The sequence below is a fragment of the Oryzias melastigma genome, linkage group LG19, assembly GCF_002922805.2.
Source record: "Oryzias melastigma strain HK-1 linkage group LG19, ASM292280v2, whole genome shotgun sequence".
NCBI classification, from domain to species: domain Eukaryota; kingdom Metazoa; phylum Chordata; class Actinopteri; order Beloniformes; family Adrianichthyidae; genus Oryzias; species Oryzias melastigma.
The window spans coordinates 10657351-10685315 of record NC_050530.1 but is presented as its reverse complement, the minus strand read 5'-3'; the positions used below and the strand labels follow the sequence as shown (position 1 = coordinate 10685315).

The 27965-nt window shown below is 41.6% G+C and overlaps 1 protein-coding gene across 25 annotated transcripts in view; it reads left to right on the top strand.

The window, feature by feature from the left end:
- The window catches only part of tcf7l2 (transcription factor 7 like 2), an 87896-nt gene that overhangs the window by 30723 nt on the left and 29208 nt on the right, over positions 1-27965 (top strand). For 12 of the 25 annotated variants that reach the window (XM_024284563.2, XM_024284564.2, XM_036217233.1 and 9 more), the window contains exons 4-5: positions 581-682; positions 7548-7607. The exons of 4 other annotated variants lie outside the window; for them this stretch is intronic. In XM_024284563.2, coding sequence (XP_024140331.1) covers positions 581-682; positions 7548-7607 — 162 coding nt within the window. The remainder of the gene's footprint in view (positions 1-580; positions 683-7547; positions 7608-27965) is intronic. 9 more of the 25 variants (XM_024284566.2, XM_024284572.2, XM_024284570.2 and 6 more) reach the window with 1 other exon arrangement.

The window sequence follows — 27965 nt, the reverse complement described above, 5'->3', positions numbered from 1 at the left end:
CTTGTTTCTGCTTATCTGTTTGTTTCTGTGCTCGTGTGGGTGTGTGAGTGAGAAAAGGAGGGCAGTAACAGACAGACAGACTGACTGACTTCTGATAGAGGCAAAAGTCAATCATTTATGGAAGCAGGCTGAGGGCTTTAACTGAGCAGGAGCGTGGTGAGACGCCACACTTGCCCCCTTTTTTTTCTTTTGTTTATGGCGTCCAATAAAAATGTCACATTGACGACATTAAGTCACCGTAAAGCCACATATTTGCCTCCTAAGAAGTGACCTTGTTGTCTGTGTGTGTGTGTTTTTTTTTCTTCTTTGATTGTAAAAGGGTTCTTTATTTTGTATTCCCAATTGTTCTGAGCTTTTGATTTCATGTTTAAGGCTATTCCCATCCTTCCATCCGCCTTAAAAGTTTTTATTTGCGTCTCCATGTTTTGAGTTTCCACTCCTGTGCTTGTGTCAAGAAGTGTCGTCTCTCCCTCTTTATTTTTTTAAATTTATTTTCTGTCCTACTTTTGGTTTTTGCTTTCTGCATTGTTAACATGTTTTTTTTCTTTCTTTCCATTCTGTTTCTTTTTCCTTCATTCAGTATCTACAGATGAAATGGCCCCTGCTAGATGTTCAACCAGGAGGTCTTCAGAGTAGACAAGCACTTAAAGATGCCAGGTCCCCGTCACCGGCACACATTGTTGTAAGTAGCACTCCACTTGGTACTTTTCCTCTTTTTCACTAGCTCTTCCTCTCCTTTTTTTCTCCCCCATGAAAGACCAGAACAGAACTCTGCTTTCTTTCTTGTCCGTTTTGTCGTTTGGACACGTGATCACTAACACACCGATTTTATTTGCATATTTCGACCTTTTCGTAGACGTGATCAGAAGGGAAGTTGCACTCGAAGGGTGGCAGCTGCAAATAAATAAAAAAAAAGTTGTTCTTTGAACAGGCTTGTCACCTGTAATCTCAGGGAAAATGATAACTCCCAGGCTCCGAGTTAGACGATTACGGAGAACTGACCTCATGCTGACAACTTTTCCATGAAAATAAACGAACGCGGAGGCAGGAAAACAGGAAGTGTGGGCGTCCTTTTGACAGAGATTACACCGGCTATGGAGTCCAGTAAGAGATCTAGCTGGACAGCCATAGGGGGGATTACACACCAATAACAGAACATCCACCTCAGGCATATCGATATGTGGAAGGCTTTTAATGTAAAGTTGCTAAAGGATGCAAGTTTACAGGAAGTCAGGGAAAAGGTTGAGAGAAATCAGTATAAACCACAAGTTCTCCTTAAGTTTTAGACATTTAAAATGCACGTTAGCTTGAGGCCTTTTTTACGATCCAGCCACGATAAAGCTTCAACCCAACCAGATGCCGTCGAGGCTCCACAGCTAAAGGTAACAGCCGTTTTTTTTTTTTTTTTTTTATCGCCCAGATTATTCTGACAAGACACCGTGTCCCTCTGAGTCACATCAGTCCATTCGCTTTTATGGTCCCGCCGTAAAATTCATCGCAAATCAAAAGCCACAACCACCTTTGAGTCTTGCCCGTTTAAGTTGAGCGCCGTCTTAAAATAGCGCCTATTTGAAACAGAAACCTTGTCAAAAGTTTCGAACAAAAGTGATGTCTGTGTTGGTCTGAACAACACAAGCCCAGCTAAGCCCCCCTCCCAACCACCAGTCCTTTATCTTCCCCAAATGATGTTTGTGTTATTTTTATACCTAAGAGTTCAGTGCGCGTTCTTACTCTTGTTATTTTAGGAGACGCTGAGAGAGAGGCTTCCAGCTCCTATGAAATCATTAAACTGCTCGTAGGCAGCAAATGCTGCAGGTAAATATTTAAGGTTTGGTCCTGATGTGAGTCATATGGCAGTAAACACAATCTCCCGCCGTGCGCCTGAATTTAAATCACCCCGAGGAGAAAGATGTGAAAGCGGAACGATAAGAAGTTTTTTGCATAATATTTTCACATTTTTAGTGACACTTTGGTTGCTATAGTAATTTCTGTTGAATTAAATAAGTAATAATAACAGACAATCAAAGCAGTGATGAATCTGATGCGATTCAGATGAAATATTAAAGCTCACGTGGTGCTGACGTATACAATATATTGAAGTGTGCAAAAAGGCATCACAAGGAGGAGAATTGAAATCTAAAAAATTAGAAAGCAAATGAAAGAAAACATTCTGCTCAATAAATTAAAAACTGCAACATGGAAAATGTTTTTTTCTGTTGCTTTCTGGAGGTTTTAAATTTTCCTTAAAATTAGGTGAACCTTGTTGCTTGTTCTCAGATGAAAGCAGTTGTGGTGAAAGCTGTTTTTTTTTGGTTGCAGACTTGGCTGTTGGATTTGTTGATTGATCACTCAGGATCTAAAACTTTACACGCCTTCCTTTGGTTTATTTATTTTGCTCTCCAGGCTCGAATTCTCAGAAAGAAAATAAAAAGCAAATCAAAGGCTCACTTCAGTTATCTGAGGATTGTTAAACCAATATTGTGAGCAGCATAAACACAGAACAATATGAGAAAAAAAAACAAAGCAAAACAAAGTCTATTGTAATAATTGTGGTCATGTTACCGAGTGTGATCCGTTTGAAACGGAGGCTGGTAAGATCAGAAGCATGGCGGCGTTTCTCTCTCGGCACACAACGGCCTGTTAGTGCGAGTGATGAAATTGAATGTGAAGTGCGGCTCGCACTGTTGGCGCTCCGGCTTTTTCCTGCTCCAGCATCCACCTCTGACTGGGATGGATGTGTCCTAGAAGGAGATGTTCAATTTTTGGGAGGGATTTCCTAAACTGTAGTTTCTTTTTTGTCTACGAATGCAGAGAAACATTCAAACACCTTGACCTCTGGCCGCCTGGAGCTTGTGCAGCCTGGTAGTGATAAGGAGCTGTTGAATGGCCTGCTAGTTAACAAACATCCGAAGTGACCCAAACAGCTGAAACAATAATAGATCGTCATAAAGAGAAGGAAATGTTGATGCAAATGGAGTTCCTGGAGATTATAATGATGGCTTTAAGGAGAGGGAACCAACATCCAGACTTGCAGTTTCATATTCGAACGCTCGGTAAATGGAGGAGGAAGTGACTCCTCTTTGGGCTGGGCTCTCTGAGGATGAGCCGGGTGCCCTGTTGACCATGCCACCAAAGGAGGCCACGCCAGCCCTTTTTGAAGTGCCTAACCTCCCCCCAGGCAGCCTGAAAACCTGCCGCTGCTGAACTTTTATGCCACTGGCTGAAAGTTATTCAATATTTATCCAGCTATTGATGTGCACTTTTTGAGGGTGAGACTCCGAGAAACATTTTTTTTTATGTTCTGAAAACCGAAAATGGACGTAAAAATCAAAGATTTTCGTAAATAGCAAAATACAGTAGTGTCTTTTTAAAGTTCAACTCAGATCATTTATAGAGCTAATTTAAAAGCGTTCCCAGTGGAGCAACCATGCCCCCACTTACCGTCGCTCATCTGTTCACACGCTCTTCCACTAGCTTACATTCCCTCTAGCTTACAGCCCTGTATTTTTTTTGTCTGCTCCACATTCTCAACAATTTCAAAAAATAAATACTTTGAAATGTCATTTTGACCGTAATTTTCCTTATAAATTACGGCAAGAGCCTGGCGATACGATACATATCACGATACTTGTTTCATGATACATATCGCAATACATCCTAAGACTACCAGAACAATTTTCCACTTTTAAGAGTTTGACAAGAAATATCTCTACCTGAATATTTATACATACTTCATTGTTATAAAATGGTTAAATTAATTTTATTTAATGATTACAACTAGGGCTGGGAATCACTGGCTACCTTAAGATATGATGTGATAGACGATACATGGCTCACGATATTGATGATATCACGATACTGCGATAATTGATTAAAAAAAAAATCTCTAAATACTCCCAATATATAGAAGAACACATATTTTTGTAGGTAAATATATAGCGGTTTATTTTTTAGCTTGAACACAATCATGGTAAACAACTTGTGTCTAATTTTTTCAGCCTCTTCTAACGAAAATAAAAGATCAATACTTGGTCGTAGGACTGAATATCGCAATATATCACAATTTTGATATTTTGGCACACCCCTAATCACAACATTAAGTAGTACAACTGTATACTGATACTGGCAGCAACGTGGCACAGAGTTTCGGTTCTATACCCATCCCAAGTAAAAACTATGTAGTAGATGTCTCATAACGACAAAAACCACAGAGCTGATTGAACATTTAACACAAGCTGGTTTTCACGAAATGTTGATGTTTTGGTCGCGTTGTAGAGCTGCTCAAAGAGGCTCAGTGTTCTGTGCTGCCAACTAGTGGTCGGGGGTTTAGGTGTAAAATAAAAGTAATGCGCTGATGGGCGATCATAAATAATGAAGTAAATATCATCTTGTTAACATTTCAAATTAATACAAGTATCGCCTAGCGAATATCGCGAAATATTTGTGAAACGTTTTTCTTTTTTTTTTCCTACATCCCATCATCAGAAAAATGCCACAAGAACATGTTAAGAACGATTCAATTTTATCTATATAGCCCAACATCACAAAACAATTGTTTTATTGGGCTCCAAAACACAATATTCATTGGAGTGGGTCTTTCAATAATACCAATAGAGATGCAGTTGAATACGTGCAGACTAAAGGAACATTAGCCTGAGAGGAATGAAACTTTTTCTCACGATTATGTTATCCAACTTTTTACGCTTTTGGGTTTGAACCCATGATAAACTCAAGTCATTCGTACCAAATCCCATTTATTAATTTGCTGTCCTCTGTATTGGCCGGGGGGGAGCATGCCCACCCTACTCACACACACACTGTTCTATGACGTCCATGCGCGCACACACACAACCTCAGAGTCTAGAGTTTAGCTCCAGCCAAACAATGTCTCCGTTGTTTTGTGGGCTTTCACTGGCAGCAGGGGATGACTGGAGTGTTAACCATTTCCCAACTGCACCTCACTGTGTGTTATTGTGTGTATCAGAGGTAGTGAAGCGTGGGCTGGAAGAAAGGCAGGAGGGGGTTTGCCTAACATGTATGATAATTAGCGAGGAGGAAGTGATGGAATTTGGCCATATTTACGGCCTGAAGGACCTCCCACTTGAGCTTTTACCAATGCGAAACCATGCTAGGTTTATTATCATTCCATCTAACCTTTTAGGTCACGTCTAAGGCTTTCTTATGATTATTTACCATATAAAATACCAGAATTGAAGAACTGTTATGTTGTAGAGACTTAGGACCCCGACCACCTTCCAGAACCTCTTCTCTGTCCGCCTTTAAGGAGAATGGAGACGAGGGGGCTTCCTGAGATCTGAATAGGCTTTGCACCTGGACTACCCAGACAATTGTTCAGGACTAAGAGAGGCCCGGCGTTCCCTGTTGTTAATGAACGACCCCGTGGTCAACAAGTGCCACCCACGCACTGTCCGCAGACTTCACCTTGGAGGCTTTCTCTGTCCTGAATGCTGACCCAAAGCTCTTTTTCCTGTTGCTTTTGTCCAAATAACCCCTTTTGTCTTCTTTCAGTGCATGCATCTCTGCATCCAACCTTTGCTGCAGGAGAAATCTCAAGAACAGGATCGGTTCTTACACTTTCTCTTATTCTGAGGAATATTCTTAGAATATTTTTAGCGCTTCTGTGTTGAATTTTCAGAATGAATGACACCAGCGCAACCGTTACCCTGTGCTTTGGTCATTCTGATGTGGATTCAGTTCCTCAGATGCAGGCTGTTGCTCAGTTTATATCAGAGGAAGGGTTTGTTCCTGGGGTCGCGCCTGCATCACTAGACAGGGCCAAAAAATCTGAGGCTGTCGAGACGTAACGTCAGGCCTGGGAACTCTGACAATGAGAATGAAAGCACCTCAGTCATTGTATCGCTCCAGGATTCTGGATGGCAGCTCATTCGCACAGACAATCCACTCAGTGTTGTCATTACTTGCAGCGAGACTACGAGCAAACATAACTGCACAGTTTGATTCCACAAAGAACCTTTCATTGATGGCAACTTTTAATTCTCCTGTTTTGGGTCTGTCCTGTTCGGGGGATGACTGCTGCAAAATCTGAGCGAGCTAAAGAAACCCGGAGGAATCTGTCACTTTAGAAAAAATAAATAAAAAGCAGGCACATATAGTACAATAATGGATATTTGTAGCTGTGTGTGAGAACTATCACTGTCGAGCTTTTTATGAGAAGCTATCTAGTTGGCTGTAGGGTCAGGCACAAGAACAAATAAACTCCAGTAATCTGAGTTCTCAGAAGCTTTTAGGTGCTCCGGCCCTTCAGTAATAAAAGACTGTTGCTTCTTCCCTTTTTTTGTTTCTATTTGACTTCTTCATGTCTCTCCCTTCCTCTGAGCTAAATCAAAATGTTCCTTCTTCTCACCTCTTGTCCTCTCTCGTCCCATGATATCTGTTTAAGGTACGATCCCCTTCCAGGGACTGTGTTTAACGTATTACCTTATTCTTAAAGTGTCCCTTCCCCAAATAAACCATGAAAATTGATGCAGATTAATCATTTATGTTTAGTCAGCTGATAATTGAGAGATAGTTGCTTAAACAGTGTCAACTTAGAGTTTTTAGGCATTTTAACCCAAATGTGACAGAAGACATCTATTGCTACGTTCACACTGTGCATGTGTTGCTCGTTCAAGAACGTGCTGAGCGCTGGTTCTTGAACACGTTTTTGGGACTACGCCTGCACAATACACTGCAAATTTATGCAATTTGTGCAAAACAATCTTACGGTAGCTTGACGTATTTAACAAATTAAATAGAACTCTTTCCGCATTTGACCAATTAGATGGACGTCTGTGATGTTAAATAGATGCTCTCCTCCTATGTAGACATAGGTCATTTGGAGTATAATTTAATTTCTCTTGACTTATCGCAAATCATATCGTCATTGCGCTAATATCGCACAGCGCAACTTTTTCTAATATCGTGCTGTCGTACTCTGGACTATCGCTACCCTACACTAGCACAAGTAATAACAGTTGGAAGAAGCTTGGTGCAAATTTCACGAATCTTATTCCAGGCTTTTTCTTTCCCAGCTCTGTTCAGAAACGCTCGTTTACTTAGACTTCTCATTGAAAGTGGTTTCTTGAACAAGCAATACCGAGGCCAGTATGAACGTAGCATGATATATATATATATTTTAGATATTTAAGGCATCCATAATAGTTTGAACAAATGTTCTGCTAAAGTGAAACATTGTTATACCAACTACTCATAAAACACTATTTCTGCAATAAAGTGCAGTTCAGGGTTTTCCTCTGTAAAATTACCAGGAAAAGGGGCCGAACACGCACCCAGGAGGAAGCTGAACCAGCAGAGACGAGCTAGTACTTTAAATAAGTAAAAAAAAAAACGAAGCCAGGGGATGCATTATTTCCAGGGAGAACACGGAGCTTTTACATGAAACCTGGTCGGCTGGGATTGTGTGCAGATCTATGTGTGCTTATGTGTGTGAGTGTGAAAGAGAATAAAGAAGAGATGGAGAGCTGATATAATTGTGTGACTTGGGAACGTCCATCTTTGCCTTTCAGGGGCCCTTCTGCTGGGAATTCCCCGGACAGTCAGATCTGAGCCTTCACCAATTTCATTTGGTGAGAGACCTTTGAATTCCACAAACACCTTCTTGGAAATTTTCTCTCTCTTTTCCATAATTTTGGCTGATTCCACACACACAAAATGAATTGATGCTTGATTATAAACCAAAGCAAACCTTAAATCATGGTGATGCTTGAAATGATGCTGTTGTGCTTTGTGCTTATTCAGTGCTGCTTTGCTGCTCCTCTGCTTTTGTGTGAAGGCGAATTTTTTTTTTGTTAGTGAAGTGATGATACATGTATATTTATTTGTTTTCCAGAATCTCCTCTGCCTCTTGACAGCTTTATTTGGCTTTGATCTCACATCTTAAGGATTTTATGTGCCTCTTTTTTAATTATTTTTTTTGTACTGTTTGTATTATGTCTCACCGTTTATGGATCTAGTGTGAACATCTTTCCTTTGTCAGGAAAAGGTGTATGTTTAGAGTTTGAACTGGCCTAGGATCCTGCAGCAGGAGGAGAAGGGAGGCTTTCTGTTTTGTTTGCGCCTCCTCTTGCAGCTGCTTTGAATTGAGCTCTTTCCTAACCCAATCTGGGGAACAGAGCTCTACAAGCCGGGATGAAGTAACATTACGGTTTGCTGCCTGAAGATTTGGAGGAAAGGTTACCACATTTGAGCGACGTAAACGGCCTCCTGTTATTTCATTGTCCTGCAAAATGTTGGGCTGCAAAAATAGGGAATGAATACAGAGCTGGCATAAAAGAGGACATCAGTCAGACGTGTTTGGATTAGCTTCACTGATGCAGCAAGAAAGGAGATTGCATCATGAAGCCTGGAGCAAAAGTTTTGATTTCGGCCACAATTGTTTGACTAATCAATTCCTCGATGCTCATACACACTTTAGATGTTTTTGAACCAAAGTATTCCTTAAAAAAAGGTCGTAATGACGTAAAAGAAAAACTTTGTTTGGAACTTGTTCCTGTCAACTTGATGCCTCCGTTCCCTCCCTTTCTTATTCAAGTGTCTGTGCTAGAACTTGTTTGGCAGGGTCTGGCAGGATCACTGCTGGGTGTGACTTTCTGTTGTTCTGTGCACGTCTTACAAAAACACCTTTGTCTATTTCGTTTTGGCGTCCTTGCATTGGAGGTGTGGCTGGAGGTGGGCATCAAATCAAACAATTTTAGCTTTTCATGTATTTTTTATTTACTAGTCTCTACGGCATAATTATATATTCCTGTCTGCCCTATAAATATATATCTTGTGAGCTTGTAAGAATTGTTCTACAGACTTGATAGACTTCCTCACAGAGTGGCAGTTTGTGCGCTCATCTTTGACAAATTCCCCCTGCATTCTCCAGCCGCCCCGGTGAGCGGCGGCAGCTCGGCACGCCACTGCTGTATTATCACTGGAGGCTGTTTCACAGGGAAACTTGTTTTGACAGAGCTCCAGGTGTCTCATTGTCGCGGACGGCACGGTTCAACAGATTAACCAATTAGCACCAGGCTGAGGGCACAGGAAGGGGCGGGAGCGAAGAAGAAGGGGGAGGGAAGAAAGGAAACTGTTGGAAGGGGGGGGGGTCTGGCTACAGTGATGGAATGAGGCTTTAAGTGAGAGTGGCTGATGGGGAAAGGCGTAGACGTTAGGGGGGTAAGGGGGAGGAGCTGTGACCATAAGGAGGCAGCGTGGAGTAAGGCGATCCTTGACCTCATTTTTTTTCTTTTTTTCCCAGCAGTAGAAGGAGCTGAGCCACACAGGGAGGATACAGTGGGGGGGTTAAAGGTGGAGAATTGGGGGGCGTGACAAAAAGTTATCTTTTTTTTTTTGGTTACTCAGCAAATCTTAAACTTTGACATTATTTTTCCATGGAATTCAACCAGTCATTTATTTAAACTGCTATCAACTTGTACTGTAATTCTTCCAGATTTATTCTTTAATGATACATCTTTGTAATATTTAAAGACACTTTCTTTCAAAAGAAACTAACTTTTTATTTGCCGACTAATTACAAAGCCAAAAAGCAGGAAGTTGTTAGTTTATGGGATTAGTCGGATTAAAACTGTGGAAAGTGGCTAGTACAGTGACCGAGTGTTTGTTTTTGCCCTTTTGATTCTTTCAGCATACAGTGAGCTGTTGTTGGAGTTGTCAGTTCATAACAATACTTTAAGAAAAACTCAACAGTATTTGGTTTTCTTTGCTTTTGAATTATTGAGGCTTTTATTTTTTAGAATTTTAAGTGCAACTTTTTTTCTTTCAAAATTAAGTGCTAGAAACTTTTCATGTATGTAAGCAGTAATAGTGCTAAATCAAAATTATGGTCTATTTAAAATTTTAAAATGATAGTAAAAAAGCTTTTAAGAAAGCATAATATACTGAAAAAAGTGAAATGTATCAATTAACAAAAGTGTTTTTTAATTTTTTTGTTTTAATCAAATAAATAGTTGATGCTTTACATAACATAAACATGTAATTTGAATAGAAACTAATATTTTTAGATGTAATAAATTTGAGTTTTTCTTAATTGATCCAACATTTCACTTTTTACAGTGTAGGATAAAGAGTTGATGCCAAATTTTAAAAGTCAAACCAAACAAAATTTTTTTTTAATACAAAAAAAAAACAATTTTTTTTATTTAGAACGGTCACATGACACATTTAAAAAATATAAATATATTTCAATTTTAGCCACAACAAGTTGCCACCTGTGCTTAAGATAAAAAATAAAAAGAGTTCCAAGAAAAATGACAGCAAAAATTAGACACAGGAAGAGATTGTAAAGTTATTGATGTGTTCTTCTTAATAAGCTCCAGATCACTGTGAGGCCTCAGGAATATGTCTGGTTTTATAAGGATTTAGTGTGGAGAAATACCGCAATTGCTTTGGCAAGTGTCTGTTTTTCTTTTTTTACTTATGAACAAGCGGCATGAGAGTGAAAGTAATGGAGACAGCTTTTTGGAAAGGGAGAGTAAGACTGGGACTAAACTGGGGGAAGATGGGAGGGAGAACATGAAGCCCCACCAAATTCCCAGAAGAACAATTTACTGTTATGGATGAATACCCTGTCGCAGTCAAATTTCAACTCGCTGGATGTGTGTGCTGAAGACGCTGGAATGCTGAGTGATTCCAGAGAGCACTTAAGCTGCCTTGAATTTGGTTTTCTGTCCCCACCCGCGTGTCAACAGCAGAGGGGCTTTTCTTTGGAGTTTGCAGGGGTAAACACTGGGTATCTGCTTTCCGAGCCATTAAGCGTCGCCCTCCGTCACCTTCCTCTATATTCAAAAAAGAAGCGCGTTCTGCCAGAACACTTCTAACTCGCCAATTTATTAGATTTATCTTCCACCCTGCAGCTTGAATGAGGACTTATCTAACCTTTTTGGGGGTTTGTTTGGCTTCAGTTTTGATGTGCTGGTTGTTATTTATTTATTTGTCTTCATTTTTCAGTCTGGTATAGTTGAGAGTGCCAGGCCCCGCTTTTGTCTCAGCCTGAGGGAGAAATTGTCATCTGACTCTCATTTTTTACTACCAATCGAGTTTCTTTGAGTACTTTCCCCCTTGCTTCTGTCGGGATTCCTGTTTTGTCTCGACAATTTGAGACGAGCGATGCGTTTCGAGGCGTGCACCTGCATTAGTATTTGTTTACCTGCCTTTAAGAAGAACTTGTCCTGTTGCTGAAGCGTCAAAGAAGTCAGTCATGCAACAGCAGGAGGGACGTTTTTTTTTTTTCTTTTTTTTTGGAGGAGGTGCAGGAAACAGACTTTCTGGAAAATAAAGGTTCATTACACTTTTGGGTGCTTTATCAAACATGCTGAGGAGTCGTTGAAATGGGATTGATTCATACATTGTATATGAGAACTGGACTGAGTGACTCCTCCCCCTCATGCTCCAAACAGGAAGTACTCGCTCGTTCCAAGGAGTCAAAAACCCATAGACTTGTATTAATCCTATTTTTTAATGTTTTTTTATTTTTATTTGCAAGCTATTCAGGTTATAAAAAGACCGATCAGATTCCACAATATTTCCACATGTTTGAGAGATCCTCCTGACCTCTCTTTCATCGGAAGGGGTGGGTGGAGCTCCAACAAGCTCTTTCTTAATTGGCGAAAGTGGTTGCCATAGAAACATTGACTCAAATGAACTGTGTAAATCACTACTTACTAACTCTGTCTGGCTCCAACATGGCGGCGTCTGTATCACAAAAAAAATGGCAACTAAATTGACTTAAATTTTTCTGTGGGTGATGTCACACTCACTCGGTCCAGTTCTCTTATACAGTGGTCTTCATCTCCTTTAGTCACCATTGATTGATGCAACAGAGTGCATGCTGGGAAAATAATAAATGAGTTTAAGTTGGGGAAAAATCCAGATTTTTATCTTTCCTTTACGCAAATAATTTGTATATTTATTCATCCGTTTGTCTTGTTAACATCCTCCTGGAGTAAGATAAACAGCGTGGCTAGACTTGGCTCGGTGACAGTAGTGTGAGATTTGAATAAAAAGCTCTGGCGGCATGATTGGAGTGAATTCTGTGGACACCAGACTTCCTCTCCAGGCTCATTAAGGGACAGTAAGGCGATGATGTCGAATCGGCGCACACTTTCCTGGCCTGCCTTTCCCTTTGAACACATGGGCCTCTTATCTGCAACATGCTCAGTTCCTCCATAACAAGACGTTCCTTCTCCCATAGGCGCACGCGCTTAGTCTGTCTGTCTTCACTCAAATATTCTGCCGACATACACACTCTTCTTTACCCATTTGTTTGCTTAAAGAGAAAACTATTAAGGATGGAGCGTGTCTGTGAAATCTTGGCAGCTTTTCGTGGCATTTTCTTCTCCGGAAAAGTCCTGGAACATATATATTTATATATATATATTTTGTTTGTTTTTCTGCACAGACATCACAATGTCGGCCGTTTTAATTGGAACTTTTGCCACTGTCTCCATCTTGCGTTGGGACGGAAGACGTGGCTGGCGAGGTTTGAGACTGGGCTGATTGGTGTGTAGCGAGGCATGCCTAAATCAACTGGCGGCATGAATGGCTCGCCTGATTCTCACTGGCATTCAGTTGAATCTTTCAGGAAAAAAAAAAATCCAGATAACCAGCGCAGGAGTGACTGCCTCCTACTTCCTTGAAGCATGACTTCCCTTTAGTTGCATTCGTGCAATTTACTCGCCTTTATGCCGTCGCACTTCTTGGTTCTTTTGTCAGAATAAAAGGGCTCACCCTTGTTGTTGCTGTGCCCCAGCCACATACGAATTCATTTTAAAACACATGACGTGGGCGGCAGTTGATTGTGTCTGTAAAACGGCAGCATTAGAACTCGAGGCGGTGATGTGTTAAGGGACAAATCTAAAAATCTGCTCTGTGGAGATTTTCCAACAATCTCCTTTTTTTTTTTTTTTTGAAGTGATGTAAAGTACTCTGACTGTGTCAAATCATGACTCTTTTGATGGAATGTTGTATTTGGATGTCTCAAGCTGTTTACAAGGGCTTTGTTATAAAGTGAGGCCATTTGGAAAAACCTTCAGGTTCAAGAAAGAGGATTAAAAGATGGAAATAAAATGTAAATTTGGCACCACTGAACCTCGTTTTCTGTGCCAGACTCCACAGCTCAAAGGAATTAAAACCGTTTACTCATAATTCCAAATTTTACACGAGGTTAGATAAGCAGATGGTGCTGCAAGTGACTTGTTTATTCATTCATAGTGTCCATTTCCTGAATTTCGGGCTATGAAAGGGAATAAATCACCAACTCAAAATGACATGTTGGGTCCGAATCCTGCTCCAGGGAAGGAGCAACTAATGCAAACCACATGTTGGAGCCGTGCATCTGCATAACTACACACCTGTTTAAATGTGGACCTCTAATGGTAAATTCAGACACTTGTGGTAGAGGTGGAGTAGCTGCAGGGACAGGTCAGTCTGGAGTCGTTGTAATCCCCCTTGACATAATGTAATCTTTGTACTTGGCTGTACACATACGTGCAGGTGAGGCTGCTCTGTCTGTGAATGCAAATCAGTGTCTACCTGTGTGTTTGTGGAGATTTCTCTTCGGGCTGGTAGTCAGTGCTTTGTAATTACCTGGCTGTCTGCCACTGAGCCCCACTGGAGCAGAGAGCGACACGTTGTTGTGTCCTAAACAACAAAACACCGCAGCCCATCTGAACCACTGGACCAGAGTTTACCCAACGTGGGGTCTGGGAATGGTAGATGTCACTGAGGCAAGCTCAAGGGAGAGAAGCATAGGAGGAGCCATAAAAGTTCAGAACTTTTTATTTCTTGAATGCAATAGTTGAATAATATTATTATCACGATTGTGGGATATTTAAAGAGTTACTTTTTAAGTGTATTTTCAAAGCGTTCCCAGTGGTCTTTTAATTATGATTATACTGTTTTTAGCCAAAATCCTGAAACCTTTGCCATTTTCTTCCCTCTTCACCTCACTGTTGCTGAGAGCTTTCTGTTTACATGCTCTCCTGCTAGCTTACAGCGTCAACCTAACATTACCAGTACAACAAAAATGGATGGACCTATCCAACTATACAGGTTTGAGCCAGATGCCAGTTCAGACGAGGAAAATGAAGACCTACATGGATCTAGTGGTCTACAAGAATGGAGTGGAACAGGGAGCTTGTGGCCCGCCGATTGTAGCTACTGTCACTACTACAAGCTTTTTCAAACTAATGTTTCGCATCTGATCCTGATTCACAATGTTTTGAATACAAAAAAAATACTCAGAAATGCAGTTTTGAGCTTAATTTTATTTTAATATGTCCTCCATAAATACAAAAACACTGTTTTCATCAGAGTGGGAAAAGAACAATTTACTTCTAACAGATTTGGTGATTGTAGTCAATACTATTTGTGTAAAAAAATATCGATTCTGTGAAATATCGCGATACTGATATTGCCGTAAAAGGCTGTCTTGATGATATTTAATTAACTATGTATGAGTAAACATGTAGTTCAGGGTCTTACTTTTTTTTTACTTGAATCCCTGACCACTAGGTGGCAGCACAAAGAGGCTCTTTCCGCAGCTCTACACCACACCAAAACAAAACAAGAACTTGTGATAGAAATTAACTTTGAGCCTTGAAAATGATGCTATTGCATATCAAAATGAGACGTGTACAATTCAGTACTGAACTGAAAATCTGTAATAATTTCTCTGGTACTGCCTTGTGATATATCGTAAAATGTATCATATAGTGATACCTGTATATGTACTGTATCGCCAGACTCTTGCCAATACACATCCCTAGTGAATATAGAGGCAGATAAGGTGAAGGAATGAATCAAAATATGAGCCTTAAATAACCACAAGACCAATTCATTGCATTTCCATTAAAAAGCCATCTTAGGTTACATTCACACCACCCCCTTTTTTTTCCTCCTTTTTTTGAGTACTGCTTTAAAAAGCCCCCCCACCGCTCACCTGCAAAAGGCCAGTTTTCTGGCTGCAGAGGCACGCTCCTGCCCCCGTGAGCACACGCTGCCATGTCAGCCCGCCTCTCCCGCCATTTTAATTGTTATATATCCTCAGCCTTGATATGAGCAAAAAGGGAGGCCTCTGCAAAACTTGGCACTTCAAAGGCTACCTCCCCTAGTCTTACAAGTTGCCTGTCTCTTCGGAGGAGCCCAGGCTTTGGAGAGTCAGAAAAGGGGATTGGAGAGGTGATGTGGATTCCCGACTGGAATGAGTTTGATGGGCTAATTGTAGCCCCCAGTGGACACAGACGCACATCACAGAGGGCTGGCGGGGGTGGGGTGTCGGTGGGGGCAGAGCTGCGGTCGAGGAGCCGCGGAGGTTGGCTGCTGACGCTCGCCTCCTCCTCCGTCTCCGCGCTCATGACTCCCTGCTTCCTTTGATTTCGGCATCCTGTCATGAGTGAATGGATGCCATGAATATTCCCGCCGCATTTGGATTCTTTTGTTTTCCAGTGTGTTCGGATTCTCCTCCCTGACGCTGCAAACCAGCTGCAGACTTTCCACAATGCAATTAGCACGCTCTTGCAGGTAAATGCGGACGCTCCGATTAGAAAAGCACGGTGGTCCGGCTGTAGATCCAGAGGTGAAAACGCATTTTTTTGTTTTTGCTAACAGCATTACCAACCGGCTCAACTCTAGCGATGATCAAAACGGCCTTTTGCAGCTTTGAACACTTTTCCTTTTTTTCCCTATCTGCATCAAAAGGAAATCAATAGCCAAAAACTTTTGAGCGCATGTATCAGTTTTTCCCCTCCTCTTGGCTGGTTTGGCAGTTGTACATTATGCCACAAGAGTAAAACACAGTTAAAAGGAGGAAGGCACAAGGAGATGACACCAGCGAGGAAGCAGCTCATGTAGGGAAGGGCCTTGGCTGGGAGAAAATCAATGGGAGGGAGCACTTCCATACACGGAAATGGCACAATGGGAGGGAGAGAAGGGAGTAAAGATTTTTTTTTCCTCCCTTTAACTGAAAAATGATGCATTTGTTTTACCCAGGGAGAGAAAAAGCAAAGATGAGGAGATAAAAAAAAAAAAGAAGCGAGCGCTCTTCTGAACATCTTTTGAAAAAAGGCTAGCTCTTTGGTGAGGTTGAGTTGTGTGGTTAAGGTTTGTTTTATCCAACTGTGCAGAAGCGTGTGTAGCTGTCTTTCAGGTCTCTTTTTAGTTGAGGCGCAGAAAGACTTCTCATGGCATGTTCAAGGGCACTCAGTGGACACGGATGCCCTGCAGGAGGCGGAATTATGAATACAACATGAGTAAACAGACTCCTACATATACGGTTAAAATAGTAAGCCTAGTACTTGGCAAGGCACCATCTTAGTAGTAATTTGAGCCGGTCCTTAGCCTCGCTTCTGTGAGGGTCATTGAGAACGTCTTGTAAAAAATAAGCTCTAATTTGCCCGATGGTGGAATGATTTGCTCATTGGCAGTAATGTGTTCCTCTGTGCATTCCTGCAGTACAACCGTTTTGAGGATTCAATTCAGTGATAAAGGATTTTTTTTTTTTTTTTACACAACAGCTGTGAACAAAGAATACATTAGTGCAGAAACTTGAAACACAATTCCGAGCCTGAGCTTTGAATGGCATTCAGACTTCACTGTGACTGAGCGAGCCCATTCAGTGGGAGCGCGCGGCAGTTGAAGAGATGGTATCGAGTTGCCTGCAGATGGAGGTCAGTGTGACTGGCACAGTTGGCACCTTGGCACGGCATCAGCTTGCCGCAGCACTCGGCTCCGCGAAAGGATGCGACGACCGAAAGCGGGTGGTGATGATGATGATGGGGGGCCCGGGGAGCAATGCGTTCCTCTCACTTCTCCTTTTTATTTTTTTCATATTGTCTGGGCTTCCTGTTTTGAAAGCCATTAAGGAGCAAATTTCCTCACAGTGAGAGGGGAGATGAAAAGGCCCGGTCTTTTGAAACATGTCCAAGCGCAAATGTGAAAAAGAGGGGGGAATGATAGCTATCTGTAAACATCTTTGTGGAGGGGTCGACGGAAAAGGAATTGTGAGGGGAAAGGGGGGGGTGCTCAATGATACATTCATTTGCGTTCTGTTTTTTTTGATTAGCTGATGAAAGACATGCTCCACTTTTTGTTCAGAGCCAGCTGTATTGCTCTTTTCAGCCCCACTCTAATGTGTCAGGGCAGAATCACATAACTACACATCCACCACCCCCTAACCCCCTTCCGAAAAGGCTTTGTGACACCTGCATCCACACATGTCGCCATTCACTGGAGCCAGTCGGTATTTATAGATGAGTTGAATTTGTCCTCCATTGATCCTAACAGGTTCTCTGATCACTAAATTCAACTTTTATGTGCCAATCTAATAGTAATCTCTGCGCATTTGAACAGAGAGCATCAATGGGGATCTGCTTAACTTGATGTGAAGTCTTGATGAAGCACTTTCCTTCAGTTTTGTTGGGTTACCACCCAACTCTGGTTAGTATCAACTGTCATCTCTGTTTAGGTGGTTTTATAGTTTAATTGCTCTTCGCCTTCATTGCTTAGCTCCCCAAGAGAAGCTGCAGATTGGTTCTGCACTTTCCTCCCCCCTCTCCTCGTACTCCTCCCTCTTCTACCCCTCACTGCCCCCAAGCCTGGCCAGTCTGCGCCTCTTAATAAAACTGACAGGCTCTAATTGGGCTTAATTGCACCCTTTGGGCGTCGTCAAAAAGAGTGTTGCTAAACAAACTGCAGGGTCTGCAAGCAGGCCAGGCAGTCTTGTGCAGCGCGTTGGCCGCCGAGCTCATGCCTCCATGCATGTGCACGGATCGTGAAAGCGTCTGCAAAGAAGCGTCACATATGTGTGTGTGAGATGGCGCATTAGGAATGTGCATGAGTAAGCATCAGATTTAATTGTGTGGGTGTGCATGCACTGCTTTTGGAAGAGTGCAACAAACCATTCATGGCTCTCAGTGAGCCAAGTAAACAAGAGCTCACTAGTCTGAGAATCTTATGCATTCATGGAGGCAGCATCTCCTCCATGTGAAGCTCTCACAGCGGTTCTCCGCCACCGAATCGACACCCACAATGAAACGGGTCGACAACTGAAGAATCTTTTTTTTTATTTTTAATCCAGACTGCTGTGAAAAATTACCACCAAACACATCCTGGCAGGAAACAGGCGAAGCAGAGCTGTGCATCTCTGCAGCACCACCTTCTGGCTAACAGACTGTGACGGTCTCGAATCAGGTCTAATTCAGAGGTGGAGCACGCAGGCCTTTGACGGGTCACTGACCACAGTTGATGGAAAGGCGATTGAGTCATCGAAAACCGTGAACCCCGCCGTGTTCGACCCTAAAGCTGCAACACATCAGTATTTATTTGCATAGTTTCTCATTACAGCCTTTCACAGCTTGTTAGCCTTCTTTTAAAGGATTTCCTTACATTTGCGGGAAAAAACACAATATAAGGAAGGAGCTTAAAGTATTGATGCAGTGAGGATCCATAAAGGCCTCGTTTCAGGAACCTGCTCACAAACTCTAAGAGCAGTTCTTTTAGGAAATGAGGCAGAGCACATAATTAAGATATACAGGCCGGGCTGGACAGAATATATAGACTGAAAATACAGAGGAGCAGGCCAGCCAGCCTCAATCACAGCCTGTGGTTTTGTGTTTTTGCTGCAGACGCTGCCCAGACTTGTGTGTGTCTGTCAGCAGTGTGAGCAGCATGCTATAAAAGGCTGGTGAGTTGAGCCACAGCCTCTCTGTGTGTCGGGGTCACACAGAGCCAAACTGTTTGTGTGTGCAAGTGTGCACGTACACACACAGGTATTCTCCCAATGTTATTCTTGTGTGTGTGTTTTTTTTTTTTTCTTTTTTTTTTTTTGCGGTAAGGATGCCGACCTGCTCCCTGACCCGAACCTCTTCTTTATCCCTTTCGCCTGCAACCAATGCAGCTACAATATGTGAGGCTGCAGTGTGTGTGTGCTCCTTGACTTTACATCCCAAATGCACACTTTAGTGCTCACGCCTCGCTTGTTTAAAGGCTTTGTCACTCTCTAATGATAACTATCCATCAATGGTAGGGACGGTGCTCTTGAAAATGAAGATGGATTGAATTAGTCTTGAGTGTGCTGGCCGCCGTGTCGTGGCGGCAACCCGTAATTACACCGTCAGGGCCATTGAACCACCCCTCCCTACGTACAGGACACTGAACTTAACGCATTTACACCAGTGTTTATTACAAGCTCTTTTAGTCTGACCAGATTTACGTCGTGCAGTTACTAATGGCAAATGAAAGGCCCAATGAATCATGGAAGATTTGTGGACTAGTGTAGTGTGCATGCAGGAGTTATATATTTAAGAAAAATATTTTTGTTTTTAAAGGGAGGAAATCAACTAGGCTCACCATGAAAACATGCAAAAAATCTGTTTGCATTTGAGTTTTAAAAAGCTGCAGAATTGCAAAGCAGCAAAGATGGGGAAGCAGGAAACTTTCTGCTATCAAATAAATTCAAACTTTATGTCTAGAGACTGGTGTTATTTTTGCTCTTTCTTTAAAAGCCAAGCATCCTGAAGCCTCCATTGCTGCATTCATTGTACTTTAGCTATGCATCTGAAAACAACCCAAAAAGGATATTTCAGTTCAGTGACATGCAGCAGATTTCTTTTTTTGAATTCAGGCAATTTTTGGCATTCTCTTCGAATTCTCTTCTCTGAAGCTTAAAATTATCTGTGTCTGGAAAATTCACAAAGATGTACAAAAATACAGTTTAAAAAAAGCCTTTTTCATTGGTTGCTAGCTTTTAGGAAGCTAATTTAAAATACAATTTCAACAAAAAAACAGTGGCGTGTTCAAGGAACACAAACAAAAACAAATCCTCCCGTATCCATAAAAAATCAAAATTGGGCTGAAGTGCTTTATTAAATACATCCAAGCAAACTCTAGGAAATGGACTTAATTTCATATAGACACGCATGACTCAGAGCATGTTAGTGAACCAATTAACCTCACCTCAGCTCATTAAAAACTCTCCTTTCATGGCCAGAAGCAGCAACTCATCTGCTAACACGGGACATGAAAGCACAAATTTGTCCATCCAAAACTCTCCAAAGTAATTGGAAAGGTAGATATGAAGGGCCAGTAATCTGGTGACACAGCCTAAACTGAGTGAACATTGGCACAAGTGGAATGATCGGGCAGACTATATTGTAAAAAGCCTAACTACGTTATCGGCTCGGGAAAGAATGCAGATAATCTTAAAAGCCACCACCGGTATTCAGAAAGTTTGTTTTTGTGGGGTCACCGCGGGATTGAGGGCCGTCCCGAGTTCACACAGAGCATTGTCCCCTTAAGATGAGGGACAAACAGCTTCATTAGTACAATGACTTATTTTGCAAATACTTTCAAGAGAACACAGGCTTTAAAAAGTGATGAGGGCAACTGGCATTTGGTTTTTATATGGTGATTGCAGCTATGTTGTAGTTTTAACCCTAAAATGTTAAGTTTAAAAGCTAAAACATTTTTCCCTCATCACATCACTTTGTTGCTTACGGCTTGTTCTTTCAATCTCATTGAAAATCCATTTCTGTCACCCAAAACATGATTATTAATATTAGTATAACATAGAAGTCATTTTACGTGCACAGTCTCTTTTTTTTCCACATAAAACATTATTTTCAAGCCTTTGTTGAATTTATCTAATGGATTAATGGCATTGAGGGAATCCATTCAGCTCAGTGCATGTATCAGAGTTGTGTGCGTTTGCGTGTCTTGGGCTCACACTGTGCGCACTCATCTAGCCACATGCAAACAACCAATCTCTGTCATCTGCATCACAATAATTACAGAGATAAACACACAATTTGACCATTTTCACAGTGATCTAATCTGAAGCCGGGCTGTGAAAGCGCACGGGGGAGATGATCAAATCCCCGCTTAATGGAACTGATCACTGCTGTGTGTTCAGCGTTCAGCCGACAGCCGTATTACACATGCATCATCTCGTCTTTCATGCCCGCTTTGTCTCTTCAGCAGCGTTTTTCGTAGAAGGGAAATTAGACAAAGAAGAAGAAACACATTTGGTGTTAATTTAGGTTTCGACCATGTTTCGTATCTTCCTTTTGCAGCACATAACATTTTAGTTGTAGAAAAACCAAGTGCGGGCCTTTTGTTCTGGGGTCAGGCTTGGCAATGAACTGGAATTGTATTGGTTTCAGCCCTACTACTCCACACATTTCTATCTCCTTTTAGCTTGAAGGCAAATCCGAAATCTGATTAGCCCCCATTATAAAGAGTGATATTTTCATCCCGCCGATTCTCGGCACTGCGTCGGAGCATTTGGTCGCTTTTATGCCGGGAAAAGCCTGCTCTTTTGACAGATAGTAGATATCCCCGACATCTCTTGTTTGGACGTTTCTGTCTTTTGTGACATGGAATAAAAGACATGCAAGAAAATAAAAAGCAACTAAATAATGTCAAAAGATCAGAAATCAATGAGGTCGGAGGAACGTGATCCGCACGAGGCCGTACGCGTCCGGCCCGCTCTACCACTCCCATGCATTACGAGAGTCTTTCTACAGCCACTGAAGTTGCTTTTGTTCAACCCCCCTCAGAGATGTAACTCAAGCACGAGGAAGCCGTCTGACAGTGTTTGGAGATCGGCAAAAAATAGCCTGTTACTTAAAGGTTACTTGCAGAGGTTTATTGAGTTACTGCAGTGATGGGAGGCAGAAGAGTTGAGCCAGGAGAAGGAGACGTTAATGTGTAGGTTTGTATTTCACTTTTTGATGTCAGCATGACGGGGAGTAGCAGGAAATGATCAATGAGAATACAGAGAAAAAAAAGTTTAAACAGCAGAGGAAAATGTAATCTATGTTGCAGATTGAAAGTAAGCATTTTTTAAAACTTTGTGTGGCTCATATAAAATATATACATTTTAAAATGTTTATATTAAAATGTATAGGAATATATTTGGTTTTTCTTATATACTTTTCTGTTTTTAACTTAAAAACAGAGTAAAATTTTTGTTTTAAACATTTTAAACATGAAAACCTGTACATATATATTTTATAAATGTATATATAGTGTGTATATGTATACATGTACTATATATATGTATATATATATATATATGTGTGTGTGTGTGTACAATATATATATATATATATATATATGTGTGTGTGTGTGTACAATATAGACATAGTACGTATATGTATGTATTCTATATATATATATATATATATATATATATATGGACTATGTTTATATATATAATGCCTCCACATGTAGGGTAAAAGTAGGATTCATCTTTGTTTGGTACTTTTTTGTTAAAACCGTAGGTCACGGGAAAAGCTACTTTATCTGCTTTTTCTTCCCAAAGACATGTTGGACTCCTTTAAAGTAATTTTTCTGGGTTACACTGGAGGTTACAGTATAGGGTGTCAACTTCTGTGGCAGTTGTGATCTGTTCTAATGAGAAAAAGAAAATGCAGCACCACAATGCTTTGTGTCACCCACTGAGGCTGAGAGATAGACACAGGATTAAAAAAGAAAAAAAAAAGAGAAAGAAAGAAGGGGGGAAAAACAATTTCTGGGCATTTCTAGGAGATAAATTTAATTTCTTTGCTATTTGGAGGTCTTCTTTGAAAAAGCAATTGTAATGAACACATTCAAAACTGGAGAATAGATTTACCCTCGGCTTCAAATAAGTCTGCGTTATCGGAGTCTGTCATTCGCTCCTTCCCATTTTCGAGCTGCTAATTGATGTTTTTGATGTCGGCGAGAAAATTGAAGAAAATGTCATGTGTGAACCGGCGCGGAAGTTAATAAGATTGACTTCGTTGGTTGAATTCACAATGAGCGAAAAGAAAGGCGTGTAATAAGGACTGCTGCGAATTCGCACGTCCATCTGCCGAAGGATGAAATCGACTCCGATACGAACGGGCCTGTAAAGGTCGAAATGCGGGGAAGGAGAGTTTGGGATAACCCATCCTCTTAAGAAAGTTTTTTTTTTTTCATCGTTCCTTAGTGGCTACGTTTTTCCATTTTGTTTTCCTACTGACTGAAGTGCATAAGCAGCTGTTTTTCCAGAGGGCTCCTGCCCGGTCCGGGTCCAGCTTTTCAGTTAAGTCGTCTCCCTGGGCAGCCTCTTCCATGGCTCCCAACAATACTCGTTTTTAATGCTGTTTTGAGTCTGAAAAGCCACAGAGCTTTATAAAGGTTAGAGTTAGATGAAGCTAAAAGATGCTCCGATATCAGTTAGGGTCATTGCATATGCTTGGCCGATGTGAAGCCGAGCCTAAACTTAAATCCCCCCCAAATAAAAGGATAGAATCACCACTGGGGTCGCGCCATCTTGAGCCATTTATCGAGCGCCGGCTTAAATCAAGACGTGGAGGGTTTCGTTTTTAGTCCTCTTTTTTCTAAAGTCAAACTCATTTAATAATTAAGCTATTTACTTAAAAAGACCATTGTTTAATTTGTTTATACGTCCGAGAAATATGTTTACATTTACGGCATCTAATATCAGGTTTAACGTTTTTGCTGAATTCTTTTTAATTAGGGTGCGGATTAGTCGAGTTCGGTTCAGCGCTTCTGATTATTTTTCCCCGGCATAAAGGAGACCGAGCTAAACCCCTAATACGTCCAGTACCCCAAAGCGCTAGCCTTTTGAAGATGCCGAACAAAAAAAAAAAAAATGCCCTCTGCTAGCGTTTGGCCCTCCGAGGTTCGTGGTTAAGGGACATTATTCACAGAATAGGCAATTAATTCTGCTGGCAACGATCGGTTCGAGCTTCTTCCCCACCGCCCATCCAGATGCCCTCCCCTCCACCCTCCACTCGCCATTTGAAATGCTAACACAATGAAATATTTTCTATTGGTCCGTGTCCCTCGGCTAAGCCACCGCCGCGGGCAAAGAATTTCATCGACTGATGAGACCACAGGCATGCCCGATAAAAAGGTTAACTGTACGTGACATGCACTCCAAGTAGCCGAGGCTACCTTGAACTCTCAAGTTCTGTAACTTTTATTTGACTTTTTATTGTTAGCGAGTCTGGCTAGTTTGGCTGCCGCGGCAGTTTTTTTTTTTTTTTTGTCGCTCTTCTTTTATTGTCGCCGTGTAAGTGAAAATCGGAGATTACGAGAAGCTTTTTAATAACGGTTCTAGCTTTTGATTATGCTAATACAACACCACCATATTTTGCGTTTAATACCGTTTTTGCAAAAAGGTATAGCATTTTATTTATTTATTTATTTTTTTTGCTTAAAGATGAATACATGAAAAGAAAAAAACAATTGATAACAGAATTTAGAAATTACTATCAAAACAACAACAAATAAATTCATAATTATGATAATTTAAAAATATGATTATTATTCTTATGTTGTCTTTTTTTCAACCTTTGTTTGAAGTTTTTGCTTGGCTTTGCTGTGAAAATAAAGAACAATCCAACCTTCCACCCTCATGAAAAGGCGAGGTAGACTGCCACGAGAGTAGGAAGAGGATTCCAGGCTGTTTTCAAATTGTTAGTAAAAGATATATGGGCACAGAATAGGTACTGCTGCTGCAATACCCCCAACCCCATCTTTCATGCACATAAACACGCACGCACACCCGCGTGCACGTGCGCACACACACACGCGGGGAGCGCTCTGCGAGGACTGAGGCAGGTGGCTCCCCATGGCTGCAGCTTCATGACAACATGCCATTAGAAATAGCAGGCCTGTTGATCAATCCTGCCGACATGACAGCTTCGCCGCGAGGCCTGGCTCTTTGAGTGCCGACGCCGCGGCAGCTCCCTCTCCCGTTTCTCCCCACTAATTGGTGAAGGTTTCTCTTATATATGCTTTTGGCACAGGGCTCTTTTTTTTTCTTCTTCTTCCACCTCCTTCTCCTCCAAATCTAGTTTTTTTTTCCTCTCCTTCTTGTTTTCTCTTTGTGTACGTATGTTTATTTTATATATGAATTTATATATATATATATATATATATATATATATATATGCAATGTGACACAGAAGTATTAAGTGTGGGTGAGATATTGCAGGTGAGTTTAGCAAAGGGATTTTATGCGCCGCAGGCTCTGTTCATTCTGTATCTTTTGCGGGACTTCTGGCGCTGGGATTTGACATTGACTCAAGGCGCTGTGCATCACTACGAGATTCACAGTGGGAGTCAACCAGATAAAAACTTTGTCAGGTGAAGTATGGGAGAAAACAGGCCTTTGATACCGTTACATATATAGTTGTTAGGCTTAAAACATTTGCAATGCTGCAAAAAAATATATATGCCATGTTTGTAATTAAGCTGCTGTGCATCATTTAGACATATTTTTTTATATATAATTCCGGCGTTTTACATACTTATTTAATTCATCACCTAATTTTCTATTGCTCTCATCAAACGGAATTAAGTTGCGAGACGTCAAAACAATTGTCGGGGAAAATGGTTGTGTTGCTTGGCGCCACGCGAGGCTGCGTTTCAAACCCACCGGCGTCTCGCCACTCCGCAACGCCATCCACTCTGAATTTCTCTTAACTAAATAAATGAAGGGGGAGGCGGGGATGGGATAAGCACACATTAAATGTTTAACTGTCTTGCATTTGTCATCTGCTTTACCCCCTCTTAATTAAACAGGCTCGGCTTAGCCCGGCGCTCCGAGTGCAGACGTGCTCGTACACAAACATGCACACGCCCTGCTTCTTTTGAGCGCCGGAGCCTGAGCGCAAACACCGTCCTGCCGGTGATTAATGTAGCCGTTAATATTTATTTTGCACTGTGCTGCTATGTTAGCAGCTCAGCGGAGGGTGAACCCACGTTTCTGTTTGGCAGCTCGGGGTTGGCTGCTTTGTTGCAAAATGCAGATATTTCTGCTTGTTTCTCTCTTCTTGAACGTTTCCCTCATCATCATTTTAGCTGGTGAACAAGAGTTTTCAGGGGCCGGTTATGGTTTGTGTCTCCATGTATTGTAGTGATATGGTGTATGTTGGAAACATTAACTACTACCTCCACCCAGTGGCACAAAATAAAAAAAAAGGCAGGTGTGATTGGCAGCACACATTTAATGTAGTGGGAAGACTTGCCTTAAGCGAAGAGGGGGATGTATTCATCACACAATAGTGCTGCTATCTTCCACTCTCCATTGTCTCTCTCATCGCAGACCTTATTACATGCCGTATTTGGCATCAAGAAACCACTCCTTATCAGCTCTGAATTTTAATGCCAATATGCTTCGATGGCCGACATATTCCGCTGCTTGTTTTTGACATCATATTGAATTTTCTGTTGCCTTTGTCATTTCGGGGGGTAAAATAAAATAAAATAAAAACCCAGATCTGCCTGCGCCACTCGCCGACTGTTCTCCCAACACAGTCGGATCAGTGTGCTGCGCCGGCTCTCGGGGCACCGGCAGGCGCGGAAAAAGGGAGAGAAGCGAGCCGCAGCCCGGGCCCGGGGTGAGTGGGAGAAAAGAACAGAGTAGAATTGGGGGGTTCCTGTGATGCTCCCTCTCCAGATCCGAGGAGCGGAGCGGGGATCAAAGTGGGCTTGTTTTATGTGGCTGGCGCAAGACTTTGAAGTCCCAGAGTCACCTACAGCACTCACTTCATCAAGTTCACTAGTGTCTTAATAGCAGATCAATAAATTTCAAAGTCGTAGAGTTAATTTGATACTCGCACTGATGTGATCACACCGGGCTGCAAAGCTGCCTGCTCTGCACAGCCTCTTTCCTTCTCTCCTCCTCATCTAGATTGGCGCCGTTTTAGCTCATCGTGAATTGAGTCGCGGCGTTTGGAACGTCTTTTTTACTGCAGTTTTCTGAGCAGACTTATTCATACGGAGCAGTCATTAAATTATGTATTAATTACATCCTATTTGCGTTTTTTGTCCTCAATTAATTAAAATAAATGTGGAATTTTTATATTAAAAAATCTTATTTTTTTGTTGTGGGATGATTAATCTACATACATAATAATATAAAGAAGAACATACAAAATTTTCTTGTTTCCATAATTTTATTGAAGAATATTGAATATTTTTAATACCTTTTTTTTTAGGTTTTTAATTTGAACGTTAAAATACATTTTATACATGTCGGCAAAAGGAAAAAATATTTATACAAAAAGTAAAACAAAAGTTTGCCCAAACGAAAAGCAGAAAAAGCAAAGCCGACGGCTTCGGAAAGCGGGCGATTGAGGAGAAAGACGCGCTTTCATTTGAAGAAAAAGTCAGACCATCTGTATTTGGTGCCGCTTCACAACAGCGGTGTGGTGTGGCCGGATCGGCACCATGAGAACAAAAGGCCAATTTAGTATGTTCATCTAAGGGTTGCTAATGGTATTAGGGGAGCCGGCAGGGTGGTCGGCAGGGGCCCGGCGCTCCAAGGTGAGCCCCGCAGCTTGACCCCCACGCTCACACCAATTCATGGTGCTGCTGGCATTATTGCCCCACATCTGCCGTTTCTCTGTGGAACCCCATCACTGCTCTTTTTTATATTATTTGTTCCTTTTTCTTTTGTTTGCGCCTCATTTTCAGATCTGTAATGTGGAAAAAAGCTGGTAATTTAGACGCTGCTGTAGGGAAATATTGCTTTTTTTCTTCCTTAAAATATTGTAGAAATGTATAAATTCTTGCTAAAAATTATTAACTTTTGTGGTTAATTTTTGAGGGGTTGAAATTTTTTCTTTGGAAATTGTTTATGGTTGGAAAAAAGTCATTTGTGCCCGCTGACATGCAGCTTCAGAGAGAGCGGGTCCGGGAGCAGAACTCCTGGAAAGAGCTGAAGCTCTGCAGCGGGTGGTGCTGATGCAGGCTGCCTGTGTGGTCCTCCACGGTCAGCGCTCCGCCGCTCTCCGCCGAGCGCATCAGAGGTCCGGGATTTTAATGAATGTTTCATGTTAAATTTAACGCCGGCTATGTTCGCGGTGCAGAGCTCGCAGGGCTTCGTCTTTTATTCATCTCTGCGCTTCGACAAAAGGTGAAAAAGC